The following is a 21,761-nucleotide window of genomic DNA, read 5'->3' as shown; positions in this document are numbered from 1 at the left end:
ACACTCTGGTTACCACAGAACCTGCCTCAGACACAAACACTCTGGTTACAACAGAACCTACCACAGACACAGACACAAACACACTGGTTACCACAGAACCTGCTGCAGACACAGACACAAACACTCAGATTACCACAGAACCTGCCTCAGACATAGACACAAACACACTAGTTACCACAGAACCTGCCACAGGCACAGACACACAAACACTCTGGTTATGATGCAGAGCATGCTACAGACACACATACAAAAACTGGTTATCACAGAACCTGCCACAGACATCAATCAAATATATTTTATAAAGCCCTTTTTATATCCAAAATTGTTACAAAGTGATTGTCACAGAAACTCTGGTTATGATGCTGCACACGTTCTGTTTAAAATCTTGTATCATCTATTTAATGCATCACTGAGTCACTTCGTTTCAGCCTGTCTGTCGTTTCACCGTGTGACTGGGTGGGCCAATTGAACCGCTGATGATTTAATACAATAATTTTGGGCCGATGAGAAATGGAGAGGTGATTATCTTGGCTATCCTGACCGCCTGACCAGTCACTTTACTCATCACTCCTGAGTGAGTGAATGTTCCAAATGTGAATTAACAAGAGACAGGACATTTTAAAGCACATTTAGATGCAATATCCCTTGAATACTAATAGGTTGTCCCAGCAACTCAGCTCTATGTAAAGGCCAGCTAAAGGTTCCAATTCCACTCTAGTACTCTACCTCATATCTCAATTCACTCAGTAGTCTTCCTCTCTTATCCCAGTTCAGACCCAGTTTCTCTCACGTTATCATACTTCCTAGTCTCCTAACATACATGCAAACGGTGTAAATCCCAGTCCCCACGCAGTAGCCTACCTCCCAGTGTGTGCCAGCTCCTCTCCCAGTTCGTGAGCCACTGGCATCTCCTCATCCTCAGCGAGGCCTCCACCTCCTCCGGCCGCACCATTCGGCTGACCCAGCTCATTCAGAGAGAACACTGACTTCCTGTACACACAGGAAACAGGAAGTACACACCGGCGGAGAAGAGAGGTACAGGAAGTGATTATGACAGACATACTGAGAAAGACTGCCACATCTGTGTCTCAGAGTTTTCAGGTCTCAGACTCTTGAAAATTAAAGCGTCTTTGGGTTTTAGAAAAGCGCTATCAAAAAATGCAAAGTATTATTATTAAGTAGGGGGAAATGACTAGAGTCCAACCTCTTGTCAGCAGAGGTCACTTTTTTAGGGGGCTCGATACGTATTTTGGGGTCCCACTCTCCGGGTGGCAGCACGATCACCTCATCCAGGAACTCATCTATACCTGCAATCAGATCCTCTCGATCTCTAGCCTTGTACGCCACATCACTGAACAGCTAGGGGGAGAGAGAGAGAGAGAGAGAGAGAGAGAGAGAGAGAGAGAGAGGGGGGGGGGGAGAGAAGGGAGAGAGAGAGAGAGAGAGAGAGAAGGGGGTGAGATAGAGAGAGAGAGGGGGGAGAGAGAGAGAGAGAGAGAAGGGGGTAAGATAGAGAGAGAGAGAGAGAGAGAGAGAGAGAGAGAGAGAGAGAGAGAGAGAGAGAGAGAGAGAGAGAAAGAAAGAGAGAGAGAGAAGGGGGTGTGTGTGAGAGAGAGAGAGAGAGAGAGAGATAGAGTTATTCCTATGCGCTGCAGTATCTGATACAAGGTTCTGACCTCTCCCCTCATTAGTTAATGGGATGCATACCCAGGGACCTATTCTTTATGTATGATAGTGGTGGGACTCTGTTCAAAATACCTGCCAGTCTATTATGGGAAATAACAGGCTGTTATCTGTCTGACATAAAACATTTATATCCATGATATTTTGATAATGAGAGGCTGACTGGTACCAACAGCAAGCAATGAAGGCCTCATTATCACCATGTGGAGTTCATACTCAAGTTAACACACCATCAAGCCTGTATTTCCATGTCATCTGTAATGTCATATGTCATGTCAACTGTCATGTCATCTGTCATGTCATCTGTCATCTGCCATCTGTCATCTGTCATGTTCCCTCTAGTGGTGTGGGGGCTGTGCTTTTGCAAAGTGGGTGGGTTATATCCTTCCTGTTTGGCCCTGTCCTCCTGTCTCAGCCTCCAGTATTTATGCTGCAGTAGTTTATGTGTCGGGGGCCTAGGGTCAGTTTGTTATATCTGGAGTACTTCTCCTGTCTTATCCGGTGTCCTGTGTGAATTTAAGTATGCTCTCTCTAATTCTCTCTTTCTCTCTGAGGACCTGAGCCCTAGGACCATGCCTCAGGACTACCTGGCATGATGACTCCTTGCTGTCCCCAGTCCACCTGGTCGTGCTGCTGCTCCAGTTTCAACTGTTCTGCCTGCGGCTATGGAATGCTGACCTGTTCACCGGACGTACTACCTGTCCCAGACCTGCTGTTTTCAACTCTCTAGAGACAGCAGGAGTGGTAGAGATACTCTTAATGATCGGCTATGAAAAGCCAACTGACATTTACTCCTGAGGTGCTGACTTGTTGCACCCTCGACAACTACTGTGATTATTATTATTTGACCATGCTGGTCATTTATGAACATTTGAACATCTTGGCCATGTTCTGTTATAATCTCCACCCGGCACAGCCAGAAGAGGACTGGCCACCCCTCATAGCCTGGTTCCTCTCTAGGTTTCTTCCTAGGTTTTGGCCTTTCTAGGGAGTTTTTCCTAGCCACCGTGTTTCTACACCTGCATTGCTTGCTGTTTGGGGTTTTAGGCTGGGTTTCTGTACAGCACTTTGAGATGTCAGCTGATGTACGAAGGGCTATATAAATACATTTGATTTGATTTGATCTGTCATGTCATCTGTATTCATGAAAAGAAAGAAACATTGACAGACACTTACGTCATCCACCATTAGGGTAGCTATGGCTCGACCGATCTGATTATAGGACTTGGCTTTTCCTGTTGGCCCCAACAGAATAAACAGGAATCTGTGGTAGTGCGGGGGAAAAGAAACCTCAACAATGGCTCACAAAATGTCTAAATACAGTATGTGCTGCATGGGCATAAGAACAGATACAATGGACAAGGCAAGATGTAGCCATTATGTACAGCTAGTACTTATACAGTGCCTTGCGAAAGTATTCGGCCCCCTTGAACTTTGCGAACTTTTGCCACATTTCAGGCTTCAAACATAAAGATATAAAACTGTATTTTTTTGTGAAGAATCAACAACAAGTGGGACACAATCATGAAGTGGAACGACATTTATTGGATATTTCAAACTTTTTTAAAAAACCAAAAACTGAAAAATTGGGCGTGCAAAATTATTCAGCCCCCTTAAGTTAATACTTTGTAGCGCCACCTTTTGCTGCGATTACAGCTGTAAGTCGCTTGGGGTATGTCTCTATCAGTTTTGCACATCGAGAGACTGAAATTTTTTCCCATTCCTCCTTGCAAAACAGCTCGAGCTCAGTGAGGTTGGATGGAGAGCATTTGTGAACAGCAGTTTTCAGTTCTTTCCACAGATTCTCAATTGGATTCAGGTCTGGACTTTGACTTGGCCATTCTAACACCTGGATATGTTTATTTTTGAACCATTCCATTGTAGATTTTGCTTTATGTTTTGGATCATTGTCTTGTTGGAAGACAAATCTCCGTCCCAGTCTCAGGTCTTTTGCAGACTCCATCAGGTTTTCTTCCAGAATGGTCCTGTATTTGGCTCCATCCATCTTCCCATCAATTTTAACCATCTTCCCTGTCCCTGCTGAAGAAAAGCAGGCCCAAACCATGATGCTGCCACCACCATGTTTGACAGTGGGGATGGTGTGTTCAGCTGTGTTGCTTTTACGCCAAACATAACGTTTTGCATTGTTGCCAAAAAGTTACATTTTGGTTTCATCTGACCAGAGCACCTTCTTCCACATGTTTGGTGTGTCTCCCAGGTGGCTTGTGGCAAACTTTAAACAACACTTTTTATGGATATCTTTAAGAAATGGCTTTCTTCTTGCCACTCTTCCATAAAGGCCAGATTTGTGCAATATACGACTGATTGTTGTCCTATGGACAGAGTCTCCCACCTCAGCTGTAGATCTCTGCAGTTCATCCAGAGTGATCATGGGCCTCTTGGCTGCATCTCTGATCAGTCTTCTCCTTGTATGAGCTGAAAGTTTAGAGGGACGGCCAGGTCTTGGTAGATTTGCAGTGGTCTGATGGGGAAATATTTTTGTATCCAAATCCGGCTTTAAACTTCTTCACAACAGTATCTCGGACCTGCCTGGTGTGTTCCTTGTTCTTCATGATGCTCTCTGCGCTTTTAACGGACCTCTGAGACTATCACAGTGCAGGTGCATTTATACGGAGACTTGATTACACACAGGTGGATTGTATTTATCATCATTAGTCATTTAGGTCAACATTGGATCATTCAGAGATCCTCACTGAACTTCTGGAGAGAGTTTGCTGCACTGAAAGTAAATGGGCTGAATAATTTTGCACGCCCAATTTTTCAGTTTTTGATTTGTTTAAAAAGTTTGAAATATCCAATAAATGTCGTTCCACTTCATGATTGTGTCCCACTTGTTGTTGATTCTTCACAAAACAATACAGTTTTATATCTTTATGTTTGAAGCCTGAAATGTGGCAAAGGGTCGCAAAGTTCAAGGGGGCCGAATACTTTCGCAAGGCACTGTATGTCAGACATTGTTTACATGTTAGTCCTTTAGCAGGCGCTTTCATCCAGAGCAACTTACGGTCAACCAAGGTTAGGTAAGGCTGTGTGAGGAATAGGTTAGGGTCCACAAAATGTCAAAATATGTGCTTGCATGAGCATAAGAACAGATTCAAAGAACACATAGAAAGAGACAAATAGACAGACAGACAGACAGACAGACAGACAGACAGACAGACAGACAGACAGACAGACAGACAGACAGACAGACAGACAGCTAGACCGACTGACTGACCGATCGACCGACAGACAGACAGCTAGACCGACCGACAGACAGACAAACAGATAGACAGACAGATAGACAGACAGGCAGGCAGGCAGGCAGGCAGGCAGGCAGGCAGGCAGGCAGGCAGGCAGGCAGGCAGGCAGGCAGGCAGGCAGGCAGGCAGGCAGGCAGGCAGGCAGCTCATTACCTGGTGGGCACAGGAACCTCTGTCAGTCCTCCCAGAGTGGTGGCCTGGGCCAGGCGGACAAAGGCTACAAAGGGCTTATCCAGGAAGTCCACCTCACCCACCAGAACATTAGATGCCTCAGCATCTCTAGGGATCTTTTTCATGAACTTATTCCTTAGCTATGGAGGGAGGGAATGAGGGAGAGAGGGGTAAGAAGGACAGTCAGAGAGAGTTGATACATCAGGGCATACTATATATGGTATGGACACTGGATTTCTTGTCAGCAGAACTGACAAGAACATTTTGAGATGAAATTCCATCATATTTTCAAGTTCAAGTTTCAAGTTTTTTTTTATACATTTATACGCACATAAATATCCCAATATGACATTAATAAAGGATTCAGTTGTGACAGGGAAGACATTAGATATGTGTATACAATAGTGTTCTCCTGCTTGACGTTGTCATTGTGTTCTATCAATGCCCTTGGCCTTTCATCGATCCACTCACTGATCTGTTTGAAAATATCATTACATTTCACCTCACTGCTGTTCTGGCAGCTTATGTTTTTCCTGGATAAAATAAACTAGTCTCTGAGCATAACATTTAAAGCAATTCTAGTGAATGTAAAAAAAATACCACATCCATTGGAGACTGGGGCTTGACTGTGGGAAAGAAATGTGGCCGTATAACCTGAACTGACCAATCGCATGCGAAGATAGGCTGCAAATGAGATACTAACGATCTCACCCGATATGAACGTACAATCCCAATGCCAATCCCAGTCTCTACATGTGAGGCAGCAGAGGCACGAGGATGGGACACTGAGAAGCACGTTTTCCCAATGGCAGCTCAATACTGTCCCAGACAAACCTAGCACAGTCACGGGCTATGTCAGCTTATCTACGGAGGCCATTGCCAGCGACACACACGACACGTGGGCTATCACTAGCAAACTGGCACATGTGACCTACTGTTGATTCAAACATCCCCCTGCGACTACGTTAAGTAAAAACCACTCAACCAGAGAATAATAGTGGTTAGAGCGCTGCTCCAGTAACCAAAAAGTTGCTGGATCAAATCCCCGAGCTGACAAAGTAAAGATCTGTCATTTTGCCCCTGAGCAAGACAGTTAACCAACTGTTTCCTGCGTGCCGAAGACGTGGATGTCGATTTTAGGCAGCCCCCCGCACCTCTCTGATTCAGAGGGTTTGGGTTAAACGCGGAGGACACATTTCAGTTGCATGCATTCAGTTGTACAACTGACTAGGTATCCCCCTTCCCCTAATCAGTGAGGGTAGATTGGCATAGCCTGGAAATCAGCCTGGTTCTGCTTTACGCTGGCCAAACAGATACATGAACAGTCAAGTACCCAGAGATGTATTCATTGATGTGTCTACTGAGTTAAACATGGCATATTTGTCCAGCACATTATCTCAAGACAATTATTTGGGCATAAACTTGGCAGAGGCAACTGTTTCAACCCAATACTCAGCACAATACACCTGACCTATCATTCAGGGAGGGGCTGTATTTCTCACTGGGTTTAAATGCTACTGTTAAATCATCCTTAGACAACACTGAGTTGTATGCCCGCCTGCTCCCCAGATAACTCTGTGACACGAACACTAAAACAAACACAATCCAAGATTTAATTATAACAACACTGTTTCCATCGGGCTCCCCTGGCAACAATGAAACACAACTGTAATCCAAATCCTTTACTGCATACATACAGAAAGTAACATTAGATTATGGGTTAAATGTTATTTAATACACTATATGTCATGTACAAGCACACATATACACTCAGTATAGCAAACATTAGGACCACCTTCCTAATATTGACTATATTTTGCCCTCAGAAGAGCCTCAATTCATCGTGCATGGACTCTTCAAGGTGTCGAAAGCGTTCCACAGCGATGCTGGCCCATGTTGACTCCAATGCTCCCCACAGTTGTGTCAAGTGGGCTGGATGTCCTTTGGGTAGCTTGATACACACTGGAAACTGCTGAGCGGGAAAAACCCAGCAGCGTTGCAGTTCTTGACACAAAACAGTGTGCCTGGCACCTACTACCATACCCCGTTCAAAGGAAGTTCAATCTTTTGTCTTGTCCATTCACCCTCTGAATGGCACACATACACAATCCATGTCTCAATTGTCTCAAGGCTAAACAAATCCTTCTCCTTGTGTAGTAGTGGAGTGTAGTGGATTTAACAAGTGACATCAATAAGGGATCATAGCGTTCACATGGAGTACACACACTCAACACATTGTGCTATTACAAAATAAGAAACATTCATTCCTGCATTAAAAACACTCTGGTTGCAATTCAATCAAACAGCTTTGCAGAAAACTAACATCATCCCTGCTTAGAGATAATGACATTTTCAGTAATGTAACTAACCTAGATTAACCTACATGAAATAAATATACATTATATTATGACAATAATTCAGTAAAACCAGTCATTTCTCTGTGCAAGGACAATGTTTGATTGAATTGAGCCTGATGAGTTGTAATGTTATATTAGTGGGTCACCTGGTCTGTGCTCGGAGTGTCTGAAATGTCATTCATGCTCCTACTTTGGGCATGACCTGCAAAACAACACAGTACATATAAACAATTGCTTAGGATATGGAGAGGGTTCTAATTATCAATGAAAAATGTGCAAATAATTTTTTGTTCAGTTTTTTCTTCTTCAAATGAAATGAGTTCATACCATGAAGACGATGAAATATTGTCTAGTATAGTACATATTATTATATATTGTCTAGTATTCTAGAGCTTTAAACACATCTGAAAAGACAGGGAAATAATTTGATATTTAGAAGTGATAAAAGAAGTCAAAGGAAGAGAGAGTGAAAGAAAGAGAGAAAGAGAGACAAACAGGCTCTAGAGAGATGATGAAAGCAATGAGAAGTACATAGAGATAGAGATATAAACTTATCTTGCTTTGACAATGTTAGAGGTACAGAGAGGTACACAGAGAGAGATAGGTAGAGAGAGAGAGAGGTACAGAGAGAGAATGAGAGAGGTACAGAGGGAGAGAGAGAGGAACAGAGAGAGAGATAGAGGTACGGAGAGAGAGAGAGAGGTACAGAGAGAGAAAAAGAGGTTCGGAGAGAGAGAGAGAGAGAGAGAGAGAGAGAGAGAGAGAGAGAGAGGTACAGAGAGATATTTCATCTACCTCACTTGCTTTGGCAATGTTAACACGTTTCCCATGCCAATAAAGCCCTTGAATTGAATTGAATTGAATTGAGAAAGGTACAGAGAGAGAGTGACCTAAATCGACAGTACACTGTGGCTAAATATTTGACCATGGTTACTGATCAAAACCAAAAACCTTCACAAAGTACAGGCTCAGTGAGCACAGCCTTGCCATTGAAAAGGGTAGACACAGGAAAACTTGGCTCCCTGTAGAGGAAAGGCTGTGCAACCACTGCGCAACAGCAGAACCTGAGACGGAGCTGCATTTCCTGACAAAATGTCAAAAATATAAAACAATTAGAGAGTGTAATTTCCCCAAATTTGAAACACTTATTCAAGGTTTCAAAAACCTCTCTGATGAGAGTAAGCTACCCATCCTGTTGAGGGAGGATGCAGAGAGCTGTGGGTTGGCAGCGTACTACATTGCTGCCTGCCATAAGTTGAGGGACAGTGTCTGACAGACCAATCAACATGCACATGTACTCCATTGTATGCTTATTGTTATTGTTGAATGTATGGCTATTTTGACACTTGGTTATTGTTGTTACTGTTGTCCCGTTGACAATTTTGATTTTCATTTTTATATTGTAAATATCCAAAATAAGCTTTGGCAATATGTACATTGTTACGTCATGCCAATAAAGCAAATTTAATTGAGTGAGAGAGGTACAGAGAGAGAGAAGGATGTACAGAGAGAGAGAGAGAGAGAGAAAGGACAGAGAGAGAGGGGTACAGAGAGAGAGAGGTACATAGAGAGAGAGAGAGAGAGAGAGATGTACAGAGAGAGATAGAGAGAGAGAGAGAGAGAGAGCGGTACAGAGAGAGAGAGAGATGTAAAGAGAGAGGACAGAGAGAGAGAGAGATGTACAGAGAGAGAGAGAAAGGACACAGAGAGAGAGAGAGAGAGAGAGAGAGGACAGAGAGAGAGAGAGAGGTATATATAGAGAGAGAGATGTACAGAGAGAGAGAGAGATGTACAGAGAGAGAGAGAGATGTACAGAGAGAGAGAGAGATGTAGAGAGAGAGAGGGGGGACACAGAGAGAGAGAGGTACAGAGAGAGTGAGAGAGAGGTGCAGAGAGAAAAACAACAACAGGGAGATGTATCTATCCAAAATGGAGATGTATGGGTAAACCACTTCTCCAATCTTTTTGGCTATATAACAAAGAACAAAGAGCAAAACATATACATGATCAAATACATATCTTAGAATCAAATAAAGACTACCAGAACCCACTGGATTCTCCAATTACCTTGAATGAGCTACAGGACCAAATAAAAACCCTCCAACCCAAAAAGGCCTGTGATGTTGATGGTATTCTCAATGAAATGATCAAATATACAGACAACAAATTCCATTTGGCTATACTAACACTCTTTAACATCATCCTTAGCTCTGGCATCGTCCCCAATATTTGGAACCAAGGACGGATCACCCCAATCCACAAAAGTGGAGACAGATTTGACCCCAATAACTACCATGGGATATGCGTCAACAGCAATCTTGGAAAAATCCTCTGCATTATCATTAACAGCAGACTCGTACATTTCCTCAGCTTTTTACCAAATTACCGTACAACAGACCATGTAGTCACCTTGCACACAATATTTGACAAACAAACAAACCAAAACAAAGGCGAAGTCTTCTCATGTTTTGTTGATTTCAAAAAAGCCTTTGACTCAATTTGGCATGAGGGTCTGATATACAAATTGATGGAAAGTGGTGTTGGGGGTAAAACATACGACATTATAAAATCCATGTACACAAACAACAAGTGTGCGGTTAAAATAGGCAAAAACCACACTTCCCACAGGGCCGTGGGGTGAGACAGGGATGCAGCTTAAGCCCCACGATCTTCAACATGAATATAAACGAATTGGCGAGGGCACTAGAAAATTCTGCAGCACATGGCCTCACCCTAGAATCTGAAGTCAAATGTCTACTGTTTGCTGATGATCTGGTGCTTCTGTCACCAACCAAGGAGGGCCTACAGCAACACCTAGATATTATGCACAGATTCTGCCAGACCTGGGCCCTGACAGTAAATATCAGTAAGACCAAAATAATGGTGTTCCAAAAAGGTCCAGTCCCCAGGACCACAAATACAAATTCCATCTAGACACCATTGCCCTAGAGCACACAAAAAACTATACATACCTTGGCCTAAACATCAGCGCCACAGGTAACTTCCACAAAGCTGTGAACGATCTGAGAGACAAGGCAAGAAGGGCATTCTATGCCATCAAAAGTAACATAAAATTCAACATACCAATTAGGATCTGGCTAAAAATACTTGAATCAGTTATAGAACCCATTGCCCTTTATGGTTGTGAGGTCTGGGGTCCAATCACCAACCAAGAAATCACAAAATGGGACAAACACCAAATTGAGACTCTTCTGCAAAAATATCTTCTGTGTACAACGTTGAACACCAAATAATGCATGCAGAGCAGAACTAGGCTGATACCCGCTAATTATCAAAATCCAGAAAAGAGACATAAAATTCTTCAACCACCTAAAAGGAAGCGATTCCCAAACCTTCAATAACAAAGCCATCACCTACAGAGAGATGAACCTGGAGAAGAGTCCCCTAAGCAAGCTGGTCCTGGGGCTCTGTTCACAAACACGAACACAGCCCACAGAGCCCCAGGACAGCAACACAATTAGACCCAACCAAATCATGAGAAAACAAAAAGATAATTACTTGACACATTGGAAAGAATTAACAAAAAAACAGCAAACTAGAATGCTATTTGGCCCTAAAAAGAGAGTACACAGTGGCAGAATACCTGACCACCGTGACTGACCACAACTTAAGGAAAGCTTTGACCAGGTACAGACTCAGTGTGCATAGCCTTGCTATTGAGAAAGGCTGCCGCAGGCAGACCTGGCTCTCAAGAGAAGACATGCTATGTGCACACTGCCCACAAAATGAGGTGGGAACTGAGCTGTACTTCCTAACCTCCTGCCAAATGTATGACAATATTAGAGACACATATTTCCCTCAGATTACACAGATCCACAAATAATTCGAAAAAAGCAAACATGATTTTGATAAACTCCCTTATCTACTGGGTGAAATACCATAGTGTGCCATCACAGCAGCAATATTTGTGACCTGTTGCCACAAGAAAAGGTCAACCAGTGAAGAACAAACCCCATTGTAAATACAACCCATATTTATGCTTATTTATTTTCCCTTTAGCACTTTCACTATTTGTACATCGATACAACACTGTATATATGCATAATATGACATTTGTAATGTCTTTATTATTTTGAAACTTCTGTATGTTAAATGTTTACTGTTCATTTTTAGTGTTTATTTCACTTCTGTATATTATCTACCTCACTTGTTTTGGCAATGTTAACATATGTTCCCCATGCCAATAAAATCCCTTGAATTGAATTGAATTGAGAGAGAGAATTCGAAAACAAACCCGATTTTGATAAACTCCCATATCAACTGGGTGAACTACCACAGTGTGCAATTACAACAGCGAGATTTGTGACCTGTTGCCACAAGAAAAGGTCAACCAGTGAAGAACATACACCATTGTAAATGCAACCCATATTTATGTTTATTTATTTTCCCTTTTAAACTTTAACCATTTGCACATCGTTACAACACATCGTTGCATAATATGTGTCATATGAGCCTTTAATTCTATATTTTGGTTAGGTCGGGGTGTGACTAGGGTGGGTGATCTAGTGTGTTTATATCTATGTTTGCCTGGTATGGTTCCCAATCAGAGGCAGCTGTTTATCGTTGTCTCTGATTGGGGATCATATTTAGGCAGCCATTTCCCAACTGTGTTTTGTGGGATCTTGTTTTTGAGTTAGTTTGTTTCCTTTTGTTTTTGTAAGTTTCACAAAAATAAAGATGTGGAACTCAGAGCACGCTGCGCCTTGATCCGTCTCTACACACAATATGACATTTGTAATGTCTTTATTCTTTTGGAACTTCTGCGAGTGTAATGTTTACTGTTCATTTTTTTGTTTATTTCACTTTTGCATTTTATCTACTCCATTTGCTTTGGCAATGTCAACATATATTTCCCATGCCAATAAAGTCCTTTGAATTGAATTGAATTGAAAGAGATGTAGCGAGAGAAGTACAGAGAGAGAGGTACAGAGAGAGACAGAGGAGCAGGCAGACTCACGCAGACGACCATAGCCTCCTGGCTGTGATTTCATGCGGAGGTCTTCTGTGGAGCGGTTGAATGCGGCTGCTGCACCTGGACTACGGGCTGAGGAGGGAATACAAGTAAAGAAGACAGGAGACTGCTGAACAAGATTATAATTTCCCCTTGGGGATAAATAACGTTTGTTGAATTGAATTGAATAAAACTGAGATTATTGCATGAAAAGATGTGTGGTCAATTACAATTAATGAAAGTGTAAGACAGCCTGGGCAGTGGGCATACACTTTGATGTTTTAATGTATATAAGTAGAATACAAATGTAACATTTAGGAAGTACTATAATGTGTCTCAAGCTACTGACGGCCATACTTGACCAGAGAGCAGAGGGACACTCACGGGCACCACCACCGCTGGCCTTGCCCATGTCAGCCAGAGAGCGGTGGATGGGCTTTTTGGTCTGGTGCCTGTGCTTCCTCAGGAGGACAAAGCTGATCTTCTCTCTCAGGTCAGGAGATAGCATGCCCTCGTCTACCTGCTGCTCAATGATTTCATCTAGAGGAGAATGTGGTCTTATTATTGTTTGTGTAGAATCACTCACGATCACCACTTCATTTCCTTCTTGGTACCATAACACCTTTCTTGTCAACAACTGAAGGCTACTAGCATCTTAATTTGAGCCAGTTTGCTACTGCAGGAAAATAATCCTGCAGCAACAGGAAATGTGAATTATTATGTAGATTATAATTCATGGACATTTTTGTAGAGGTTGATACAAAATGTTGTATGGGAAAATCAAGTCTGAAATTTGTAAGTGGTAATTACAAACTTCAAAAGCCTTTTTAAACCTCAAAAACACTACAAGTTTTACATGTCCTATATTGCAGGAAAGTTCTCATGCAATAGGGTGATCAAATTAAGATCCTACATCTGTACACATTAAGCTAACTCTTCTTAGAAGGGCAACCATGCTGAAATGCCTCTGCTTGTCAATTGTGACAGAGACTTGACATTTTTTACAGTACTACGTCTTAACATTAGGTAAGAATCACACATATGGCATGCATTAGTGCTCTGTACAAAGGAGTTTGTGTTGCTCACCAACTATCTGTGGCAGTGAGTATCCCTCCAGATCAAGCAGCACAGTGCCGGTCTGTATACAGGTCCTCAGCTCAAACAGACTGTGCAGGGACAGGGTGGACACATGGGGCTTGCTCCACCTCTCTCCTCCCTCCTCCACCTTCTCTTCAAACTTCACCCACCTGGACCACAGCACAGGGACAGATAGAGGACATGAGTTGGAGGCATCAAATGAGTTGGAAGTTAAAAATGACTAATGTCGAATCTGGTATTAGGTCAACACTGACTGAAAACACTGACTGCACTCAGACATTCAGCAGCTCAAACATTCAGTACCTCAGACATTCAGTACCTCAGACATTCAGTAGCTACGACATTCAGTAGCTCAGACATTCATTCATTCAAAATTGGAATGACTTCTGTCTATGCTGAAGGAATGGGACAATTTGTTTTATTTCATGTATTTTTGGCATCACCATGCACATGTTAAAATATTAATTAGCCTATACTACAGTTGACTCAGAAGTTGATAACATAGACTGTCAACGTCTTGGCATGAACTTGTTTTGGTATGAACAGATTTGACATTGGCTGGATTCTACTGTACGTTTCTGTTATGATTCTGTAGGTCTGTGTGAGTAATCTGTTATGATTCTGTAGGTCTGTGTGAGTAATCTTTTATGATTCTGTAGGTCTGTGTGAGTAATCTGTTATGATTCTGTAGGTTTGTGTGTGTAATCTGTTATGATACTGTAGGTCTGTGTGAGTAATCTGTTATGATTCTGTAGTTTTGCGTGTGTAATCTGTTATGATTCTGTAGGTTTGTGTGTGTAATCTGTTATGATTCTGTAGGTTTGCTTGTGTAATCTGTTATGATTATGTAGGTCTGTGTGTGTAATCTGTTATGATTCTGTAGGTTTGGGTGTGTAATCTGTTATGATTCTGTAGGTTTATGTGTGTAATCTGTTAAAATTCTGTAGGTTTGCGTGTGTAATCTGTTATGATTCTGTAGGTCTGTGTGTGTGATCTGTTATGATTCTGTAGGTCTGTGTGTATAATCTGTGGGTCAGCAGTCACCTAGCAGACTCTTTCCACTCCAGCTCATCCCCGTCCTGCTGCAGCGTGTCCATCTCAGTGAACAGTGTGGGGGTGGGCATGTCATCCTCCTCTCCCAGGATATAGCGCAGCCGCTCAGCTGCAGGGGACACTGGGATGAACACACACACGCACACACAGGACACACACACCGGACACACACACCGGTCACACACACACACACACACGTCAGATATCATCACTGATGTCAGACTCATATTTACTCTGGAGTTGTTTTCTTTATTTTGACTTTTATGGATCAGAAATCTAAGCGTGCTTAATCTTTTCCCAGTTTACCCACTTATACATTTCAAGAAATGGTGTAACGGCAGACGGTGATGATCACATTTCCTAATATCGAAAAGAAAGATTTTGACTGGCTTGTTGTTGTAATTCCTCACACACATTATTATTTAGGGATGGTTTGCTGACACATCAGAAAGTGTTGAACTTGTCTTCCCCTTTCATTCCACTTAAATGGTAATGATCTGATCTTGAGCTTGACAGCATTTCTATTAATCCAACAGGAACACCCATAACCAGAGGGTTTGGTCTCCACCCCGAGCGGTCAATGCTTAGGCTAACTCAGCGACCTGGCTTGTCACATTACAACCTCAATATAGGGGAGAATGGGGTGTGTTGAGACGTTCTATACATTCAGCATCACTACGTACAGGGAAATATTGTATTTTTTCTAACAATGATATCTATTATTCAGGATGCTGTGTATCCCTGGAAATAATCTAAATTAATTTAAAAATAACAACATAGCTTGTCCAGAAAAAGTGATCTCTTGGCACAACTTACGAGGTATGAGGTAAATTGAGCATTGGTTCAGGGTAAGTGGAGCCGCCTTGGGGTAATTGGGTGACGGTGTCCTGTGACTGGGTGATGGTGCTGGTAGGTCAAAGTTTAATTTATGGAATGGGGGTGTGATATATGATCTTAAATGTATGCCTACATTCAGATATAGATTTCTCTATTCAATATCACTTACCCTTCCATCTCTTGACCAGTTATCTGGGACAGGGATGTTTCAATCTGCCAATTCATTGGCAAGTTCTCTGCATTTGAGGCTACTAAGCCCATGAAACTGGTCCGTGAGATTCTTGATTTGTTTATCAAGCTCAGACTCCAAGTCATCAGATGAGACCTTGTGTTCCTCTGCTACTCTGTCACAGCCTCACTTTCACACAGCTACATGTTTGTTTGTCACTGTACCTCTTCAGTGTCATTCAGTCTATTTTTTCCGCCCTTGCTAGTTGCTTGTACTCTTATGGACTTCTTCCCTTCTCTCACTTCCTTGGCTGCTCTGTCAAGAACCTCAAAGGGGGGGGGGGGGGGGGGGGGGGGGGGCTAGACCCCTGCTTGTTTTGCGTTTGTTTACATGGGGCTTGATGATGTCAGCTCTGTAGCAATACAAATGCACTATCTTGAGTTCATATGGATGACACCTTGCTAAAGTACGATGCATTTATGCATAAAACTGACTAAACGTGTTGGAGACTATCTGACTGAAGGTTCTGGACTCAGACTGGACCACGACAACACCAATAGGAGGAACAGACTTAGTTGTTGCCCAGCAACAGAGACTGACTGTTTGTACTAGAAATACAAGGAGGTGACTCCAACTGTAGTCCAACTGGATTTGTACCAGAACTTAGAACCTATCAGGGGTATGTAGTATGGTGGCCATTGGCTCATATTAGCCCACACAGATACAAGTATGCACTTTCATTCCAGGTTTAGGACCTCATATTGTAGCTGAGAGAGACCCCAACTGATGTATAAAACAATCTTAAAACTATCTACATAGGTTTAGATACAAGCATCATAAAAACGTATGACACAATAAATTCACATGAAAATCCGTTTTTTTTCTCTAACATTTACATGAAGATTGACATAGATGTCCATATCTGCGTCCCAAATTACACTCTATTTCCTATATAGTGTACTACTTATGGTCAAGAGTAGTGCATTAAATAGGGAACAAGGTGCCATTTGGGACACATTCCATATGTGGGTTGTAGTTATCTGAGGGAAGGGAGCGTTGCACTGCAGCTGGTGGTCACAGTGTTCTAACCTAACCGACGGATGGACCAGAGCCGTCTATAAATTACACACTGAGCTGTAAAAGGCCATGATGGATCAATGGCTTTAAATCATTGTATCGACAGGAACCAACCCGGGAGTGAATTCCTGTTATATTGCCTGTTTGCATGCATTAGTACCCACAAAAACCTCACTTGTCAGCCTATGGGGAAGGACCATAGAAACAGAATCCCATCATCATAGTGATTCTATTTCTATGTAGAAAGACAGTACACGTGAATGAGACAGAGCATATTACTTTTTCCCAATGCAGAAAACAACTACTGGGAAACAAATATTCAGCAACCATCACTCCTGTGTTCCAATGGCAGCTTCATTAAATAGTACCCGCAAAACACCAGTCTCAATGTCAACAGTGAAGAGGCGACTCCGGGATGCTGGCCTTCTAGGCAGAGTTCCTCTGTCCAGTGTCTGTGTTTTTTTGCCCATCTTAATCTTTTATTTTTATTGGCCAGTCTGAGATATGTTTTTTTCTTTGCAACTCTGCCTAGAAGGCCAGCATCCCAGAGTCGCCTCTTCACTGTTGACGTTGTGACTGGTGTTTTGCCGGTACTATTTAATGAACCTGCCAGTTGAGGACTTGTGAGGCATCTGTTTCTCAAACTAGACACTCTAATGTACTTGTCCTCTTGCTCAGTTGTGTAACGGAGCCTCCCACTCCTCTTTCTATTCTGGTTAGAGACAGTTTGTGCTGTTCTATAAAGTGAGTAGTACACAGCGTTGTATGAGATCTTCAGTTTCTTGGCAATTTCTCACATGGAATAGCCTTCATTTCTCAGAACAAGAATAGACTGACGAGTTTCAGAAGAAAGTGCTTTGTTTCTGGCCATTTTGAGCCTGTAATCAAACCTACAAATGCTGATGCTCCAGATACTCAACTAGTCTAAAGAAGGCCAGTTTTATTGCTTCTTTAATCAGGACAACCGTTTTCATCTCTGCTAACATAATTGCAAGAGGGTTTTCTAATGATCAATTAGCCTTTTAAAATTATAAACTTGGATTAGCTAACACAACGTGCCATTGGAACACAGGAGTGATGGTTGCTGAAAATGGGCCTCTGCACGCCTATGTAGATATTCCATTAAAAATCAGCCGTTTCCAGCTACAATAGCCATTTACAACATTAACATTAACATGTCTACACTGTATTTCTGATCAATTTGATGTTATTTTAATGGACAAAAAATGTGCTTTTCTTTCAAAAACAAGGACATTTCTAAGTGACCCCAAACTTTTGAACGGTAGTGTATATTTTTTAAACCCTTGTGTATTTATCCAACTGTAATAAAAACACTGACACAAACAGTTTTCAAAGTGTGAGAAAATGACAGGTACGGGTAGACAGAGAGACTGTCGCTACAGTAAGCAGTTTCATTCACTTTCCCGAAATTCTCTCTCTTCAGCATTTTCTAAGCTTTCATCTCCCAAAATGTTGTTGTCCTGAAGGTACTTCTGTACGACTCACAACCTTCAAACAGCTTCTATTCTTATAGGGATAGTTCCACAAAACAACATATTTATGTGGAACTGAACTATACCTTGTATTTCCTTCTTCTCTCAAATATATTCAAACATAGTGTTCCTTTTATTCCTGTGTAACAGCCCTCTCCTAAAATTGCAGCCATGCAGATGCTCTCTTACACCAGCTAACAAGCTGACTGAGATGAACAACAGCTGCATATTCATACTACTGTGCTGCTTTGAACTCAGTTACACCACATAAAGTGATGTGCACAGCTTCACCTAGCAATTCAACCAGGTCAGCATTCTGGCCAAGGGATGCAATTCCAACCAAACCTGATTTATGTTTTATTTTAGTTCCTGTAAGCATTACAGATCCACTTCCTCATACAGGAAAACATATGCAGTTATCTACATTTGACATTTTAGTCAATTTAGCAGATGCTCTTTTCCAGAGGGACTTGCAGGATAAATTAGAGTTAAGTGCCTTGCTCAAGGGCTTTGCTTTAAATGACTGGCCCATCATGCTTAACCTCTAGGCTTCCTGCCACCAAAAGGGAAATAACAACTGGCCATTGAATCTGAAATACTGTCTTCGTCAACTGTCTGGAGCGTCACAGGAGTTGTTACTTGTGGAGGGAATGGAATGAAATCAAATGAAACAAATGGAAACCACGTGTTTGATACCATTCATTCCATTCCATACTGTAGTGCAGCATAGTGACATGTGACTCATCATGACTCACTTGTGATGTGATGCGTGAAGTGATTGGTTTTTATGGTGCTTAGGCACTGGAGTGTGATGTGATTGAAGCCCAGGTAGTACACTACATAGCGAATAGGGTGCCATTTGTCACGCAGACCATGACTAACTTGTGCGGTTGATGTCTTGAGGAACTTGGAGGTCATGTGGGTCCATGAGTCCCTCCTCTAGGTCCCTGTATCTGTCTCTGTCATCATGGTCATGGTGTCTATGGTGGTCGTAGTGTCTGTCCCCCCTCTCCTTGTCTGCTGCCTCACGGCCCCCCGCAGAACGTCTTCGCCGGCGTTTCCGTCTGTACCCACGAGGCACCGGGACACCGATGTAGATGTTCTGCTGGTCTGTGGACAAACGGTAATGCAAATTACATTAACATCAAAGTTGGTTACTGGGACACTAATGCAGATGGACTAATGGCCTGTAAACAAACCGTAATGTAAAGTCACATTAACATACATGATTTAAATCAGTCATTGAGGAGAACGTACTGCAAACATGTATTACAGAAACAGAACGTCCTAAAAAAGACATTAAACTGGGCTTAATAATAGTTTTACATTATTTAGAAAAGCCAAACAACAACCTTGACAGACTAACATAATCACGGAGTCCTGCCACATCACTCATTAATCCCTGGTACAGAAAGGGACATTTCCATAAGTGTTCAATCATTGAAACAAACAATGAATAAATTATGATACAGTGTTCATGTCTGTTTCTCTAATAAATAAACCATTCTCAAGTATTTCAGTCAGGGTTGAATGACAAAGAAAATTCATTCTTATCAATGATTTGCATGTAAAAGATGACTCTTCTTCTACACAGTGTCTTTCCTTACATGACATACTTTGTCATGTTTTCCTGTCAGCTACTAACAGCAGGAACCATGTCAACGTTTGTGTTGTTTTACATTACTTTGATACCAACTGTATCTGTCGCTTTGCAATGGACTCCTTTTTGAATATCAATGCATGATCAAGTTCATTTTATGCAACAACTACATTAAAACACAATTAGAACATTGTTCTAAATTGAATAATATTCTGTTTGCCGAAAGGACCCCCCAAAAATGAACCTAGAATGTGAGGCCTGAGGGGTCAGCCAGATCTACTCAGGGTTTTCTAAAGTTATCCAGCTTCAGTTAGCTTCCCATTCCAGCTCAGGCTTCATCCGTGCTAGGACAGTGGATATTACTCTTCTGCCTGCCACTAACTCTAGCAGGCTTGTAACTGCGCGTGCATGTCGCACGTGACTAGTCGAATTCTGAACTCTTCATTGAGACAATGCTGAAACATCAAGCCATGGGCAAGTTAGTGTCATATTTTAATTTGTGCCGAAATCAAAATGAAAGAAAATCTTGCAAATTCAGCAGTCTTTTAGAAGTTCCGTCTACACAGCCTCCTCTTCCTAGTATTCTGATGGCTAATGTCCAATCGCTGGAAAATAAATGTTGAACTCAGAGAAAGGCTTCAATCGCATAGGAACATCAGAGAATGCTGTGTCTGTTTTTCAGAGACATGGCTTACGGACAATTCACTTGACTCTGCTATTCAACCAGACGGCTTTTCCATTTTCCGTATGGATTGAACAGCAGCTTCTGGTAAGAGCAGGGGGAGGGGTATGCATTCTCATCAACAAAACATCTCAAGCTCCTGGTCACCCCACTTGGAGTTTTTCATGCTCAAATATGCCGAAGGAATTCCTGTGTTGTTATCACAGTGTGTACCTACCGCCACAAGCAAACATCAAGGCGGAACTCAGCGAACTGTACAAGGACATTAGCCAGCAAGAATCCTCTCACCCAGAAGCAGTCTTTATTGTCGCAGGAGATTTTAAAACAAAGTATCACCAACATGTATCCTGCCTCATGAGAGGAAACAATGTGATGGACCATGTATATTCAAACATCCGTGACAGAGGCAGAATCAAAGCTGCAGGACTGTTTTGAGAATACTGATTGGAATATGTTCAAAGAGTCTACTCAGGACTCATCCATCAACATTGAGGAATAAATACCATCAGTCACAGGCTTCATTAGGAAATGTGTTAATGATGTTGTAACAACAATAACAATCTGTACATACCCAAACCAAAAACCCTGGATGAATGGTGAAATCCGTACCATGCTAAGAGCCCATACTGCAGCATTCAATGTCGGCAGAACAAATGACTCGTTGACGCGCAAAGCTTACAAGTCAAGCAGGTACAAACTCCGCAAAAAGATGATACAAACACAAACTTGAATCGATGTTCGACAACTCAGAATTCCGACGCATGTGGCAAAGACTACAGGCTATCAGGGACTACAAAGGCAGATCCAGATGTGTGGTGCTCACTGAAGGCTCTAGCTGCTCCAGATGACCAGGTGCTTTTGCGCTCCAAGGCAGAATAATGGGTCTGGACACTGCCCTCTACACCTGGGTCCTGGATCCTGGACTCCCTGATGGGCAGACCACAAGCTGTGAGGATTGGCAACAGCACCTCCTCCACACCGACTCCGAACACAGCCCCCCCACCCCGCAGGGGTGTGTCCCCAGCCCTCTGCTGTACTCCCTGTTCCCCCATGACTGTGTTGCTTTGCACGACACCAACTCCATCATCAAGTTTTCTGATGACACCACGGTTGTAGGCCTGATAACCAACAACAACGAGTCAGCCTATAGGGAGGAGGTAAGTGAACTGGCATTGTGGTGCTAGGACAACACCCTGTCCTTCAACGTCAGCAAAACAGAGGAGTTCTAGAAGCAGAGGAGGGAACAAGCCCTGATCCACATCAACAGGACTGCATTAGAGAGAGTCAGCAGTTTTACGTTCCTGCG

General features: G+C 42.4%; 1 protein-coding gene across 1 annotated transcript in view; it reads right to left on the bottom strand.

Annotated features, from left to right (window-relative positions):
• LOC110535095 (electrogenic sodium bicarbonate cotransporter 4-like) overlaps positions 1-21,507 on the bottom strand; it is a 34,898-nt gene extending 13,391 nt beyond the window's left edge. The window contains exons 1-12 of the mRNA XM_036936340.1: positions 21,279-21,507; positions 19,056-19,283; positions 14,589-14,718; positions 13,533-13,693; positions 12,831-12,986; positions 12,453-12,539; positions 6,589-6,706; positions 6,241-6,253; positions 5,100-5,245; positions 2,860-2,947; positions 1,205-1,359; positions 862-990 (exon numbers count right to left, since the gene is read on the bottom strand). Of these exons, the coding sequence (XP_036792235.1) occupies positions 862-990; positions 1,205-1,359; positions 2,860-2,947; positions 5,100-5,245; positions 6,241-6,253; positions 6,589-6,706; positions 12,453-12,539; positions 12,831-12,986; positions 13,533-13,693; positions 14,589-14,718; positions 19,056-19,283; positions 21,279-21,507 (1,640 nt within the window). The remainder of the gene's footprint in view (positions 1-861; positions 991-1,204; positions 1,360-2,859; positions 2,948-5,099; positions 5,246-6,240; positions 6,254-6,588; positions 6,707-12,452; positions 12,540-12,830; positions 12,987-13,532; positions 13,694-14,588; positions 14,719-19,055; positions 19,284-21,278) is intronic.
• Between the last annotated feature and the right edge of the window lie 254 nt (positions 21,508-21,761).

The sequence above is a fragment of the Oncorhynchus mykiss genome, chromosome 11, assembly GCF_013265735.2.
Source record: "Oncorhynchus mykiss isolate Arlee chromosome 11, USDA_OmykA_1.1, whole genome shotgun sequence".
NCBI classification, from domain to species: domain Eukaryota; kingdom Metazoa; phylum Chordata; class Actinopteri; order Salmoniformes; family Salmonidae; genus Oncorhynchus; species Oncorhynchus mykiss.
This window is presented reverse-complemented; position numbering and strand designations above follow the sequence as displayed.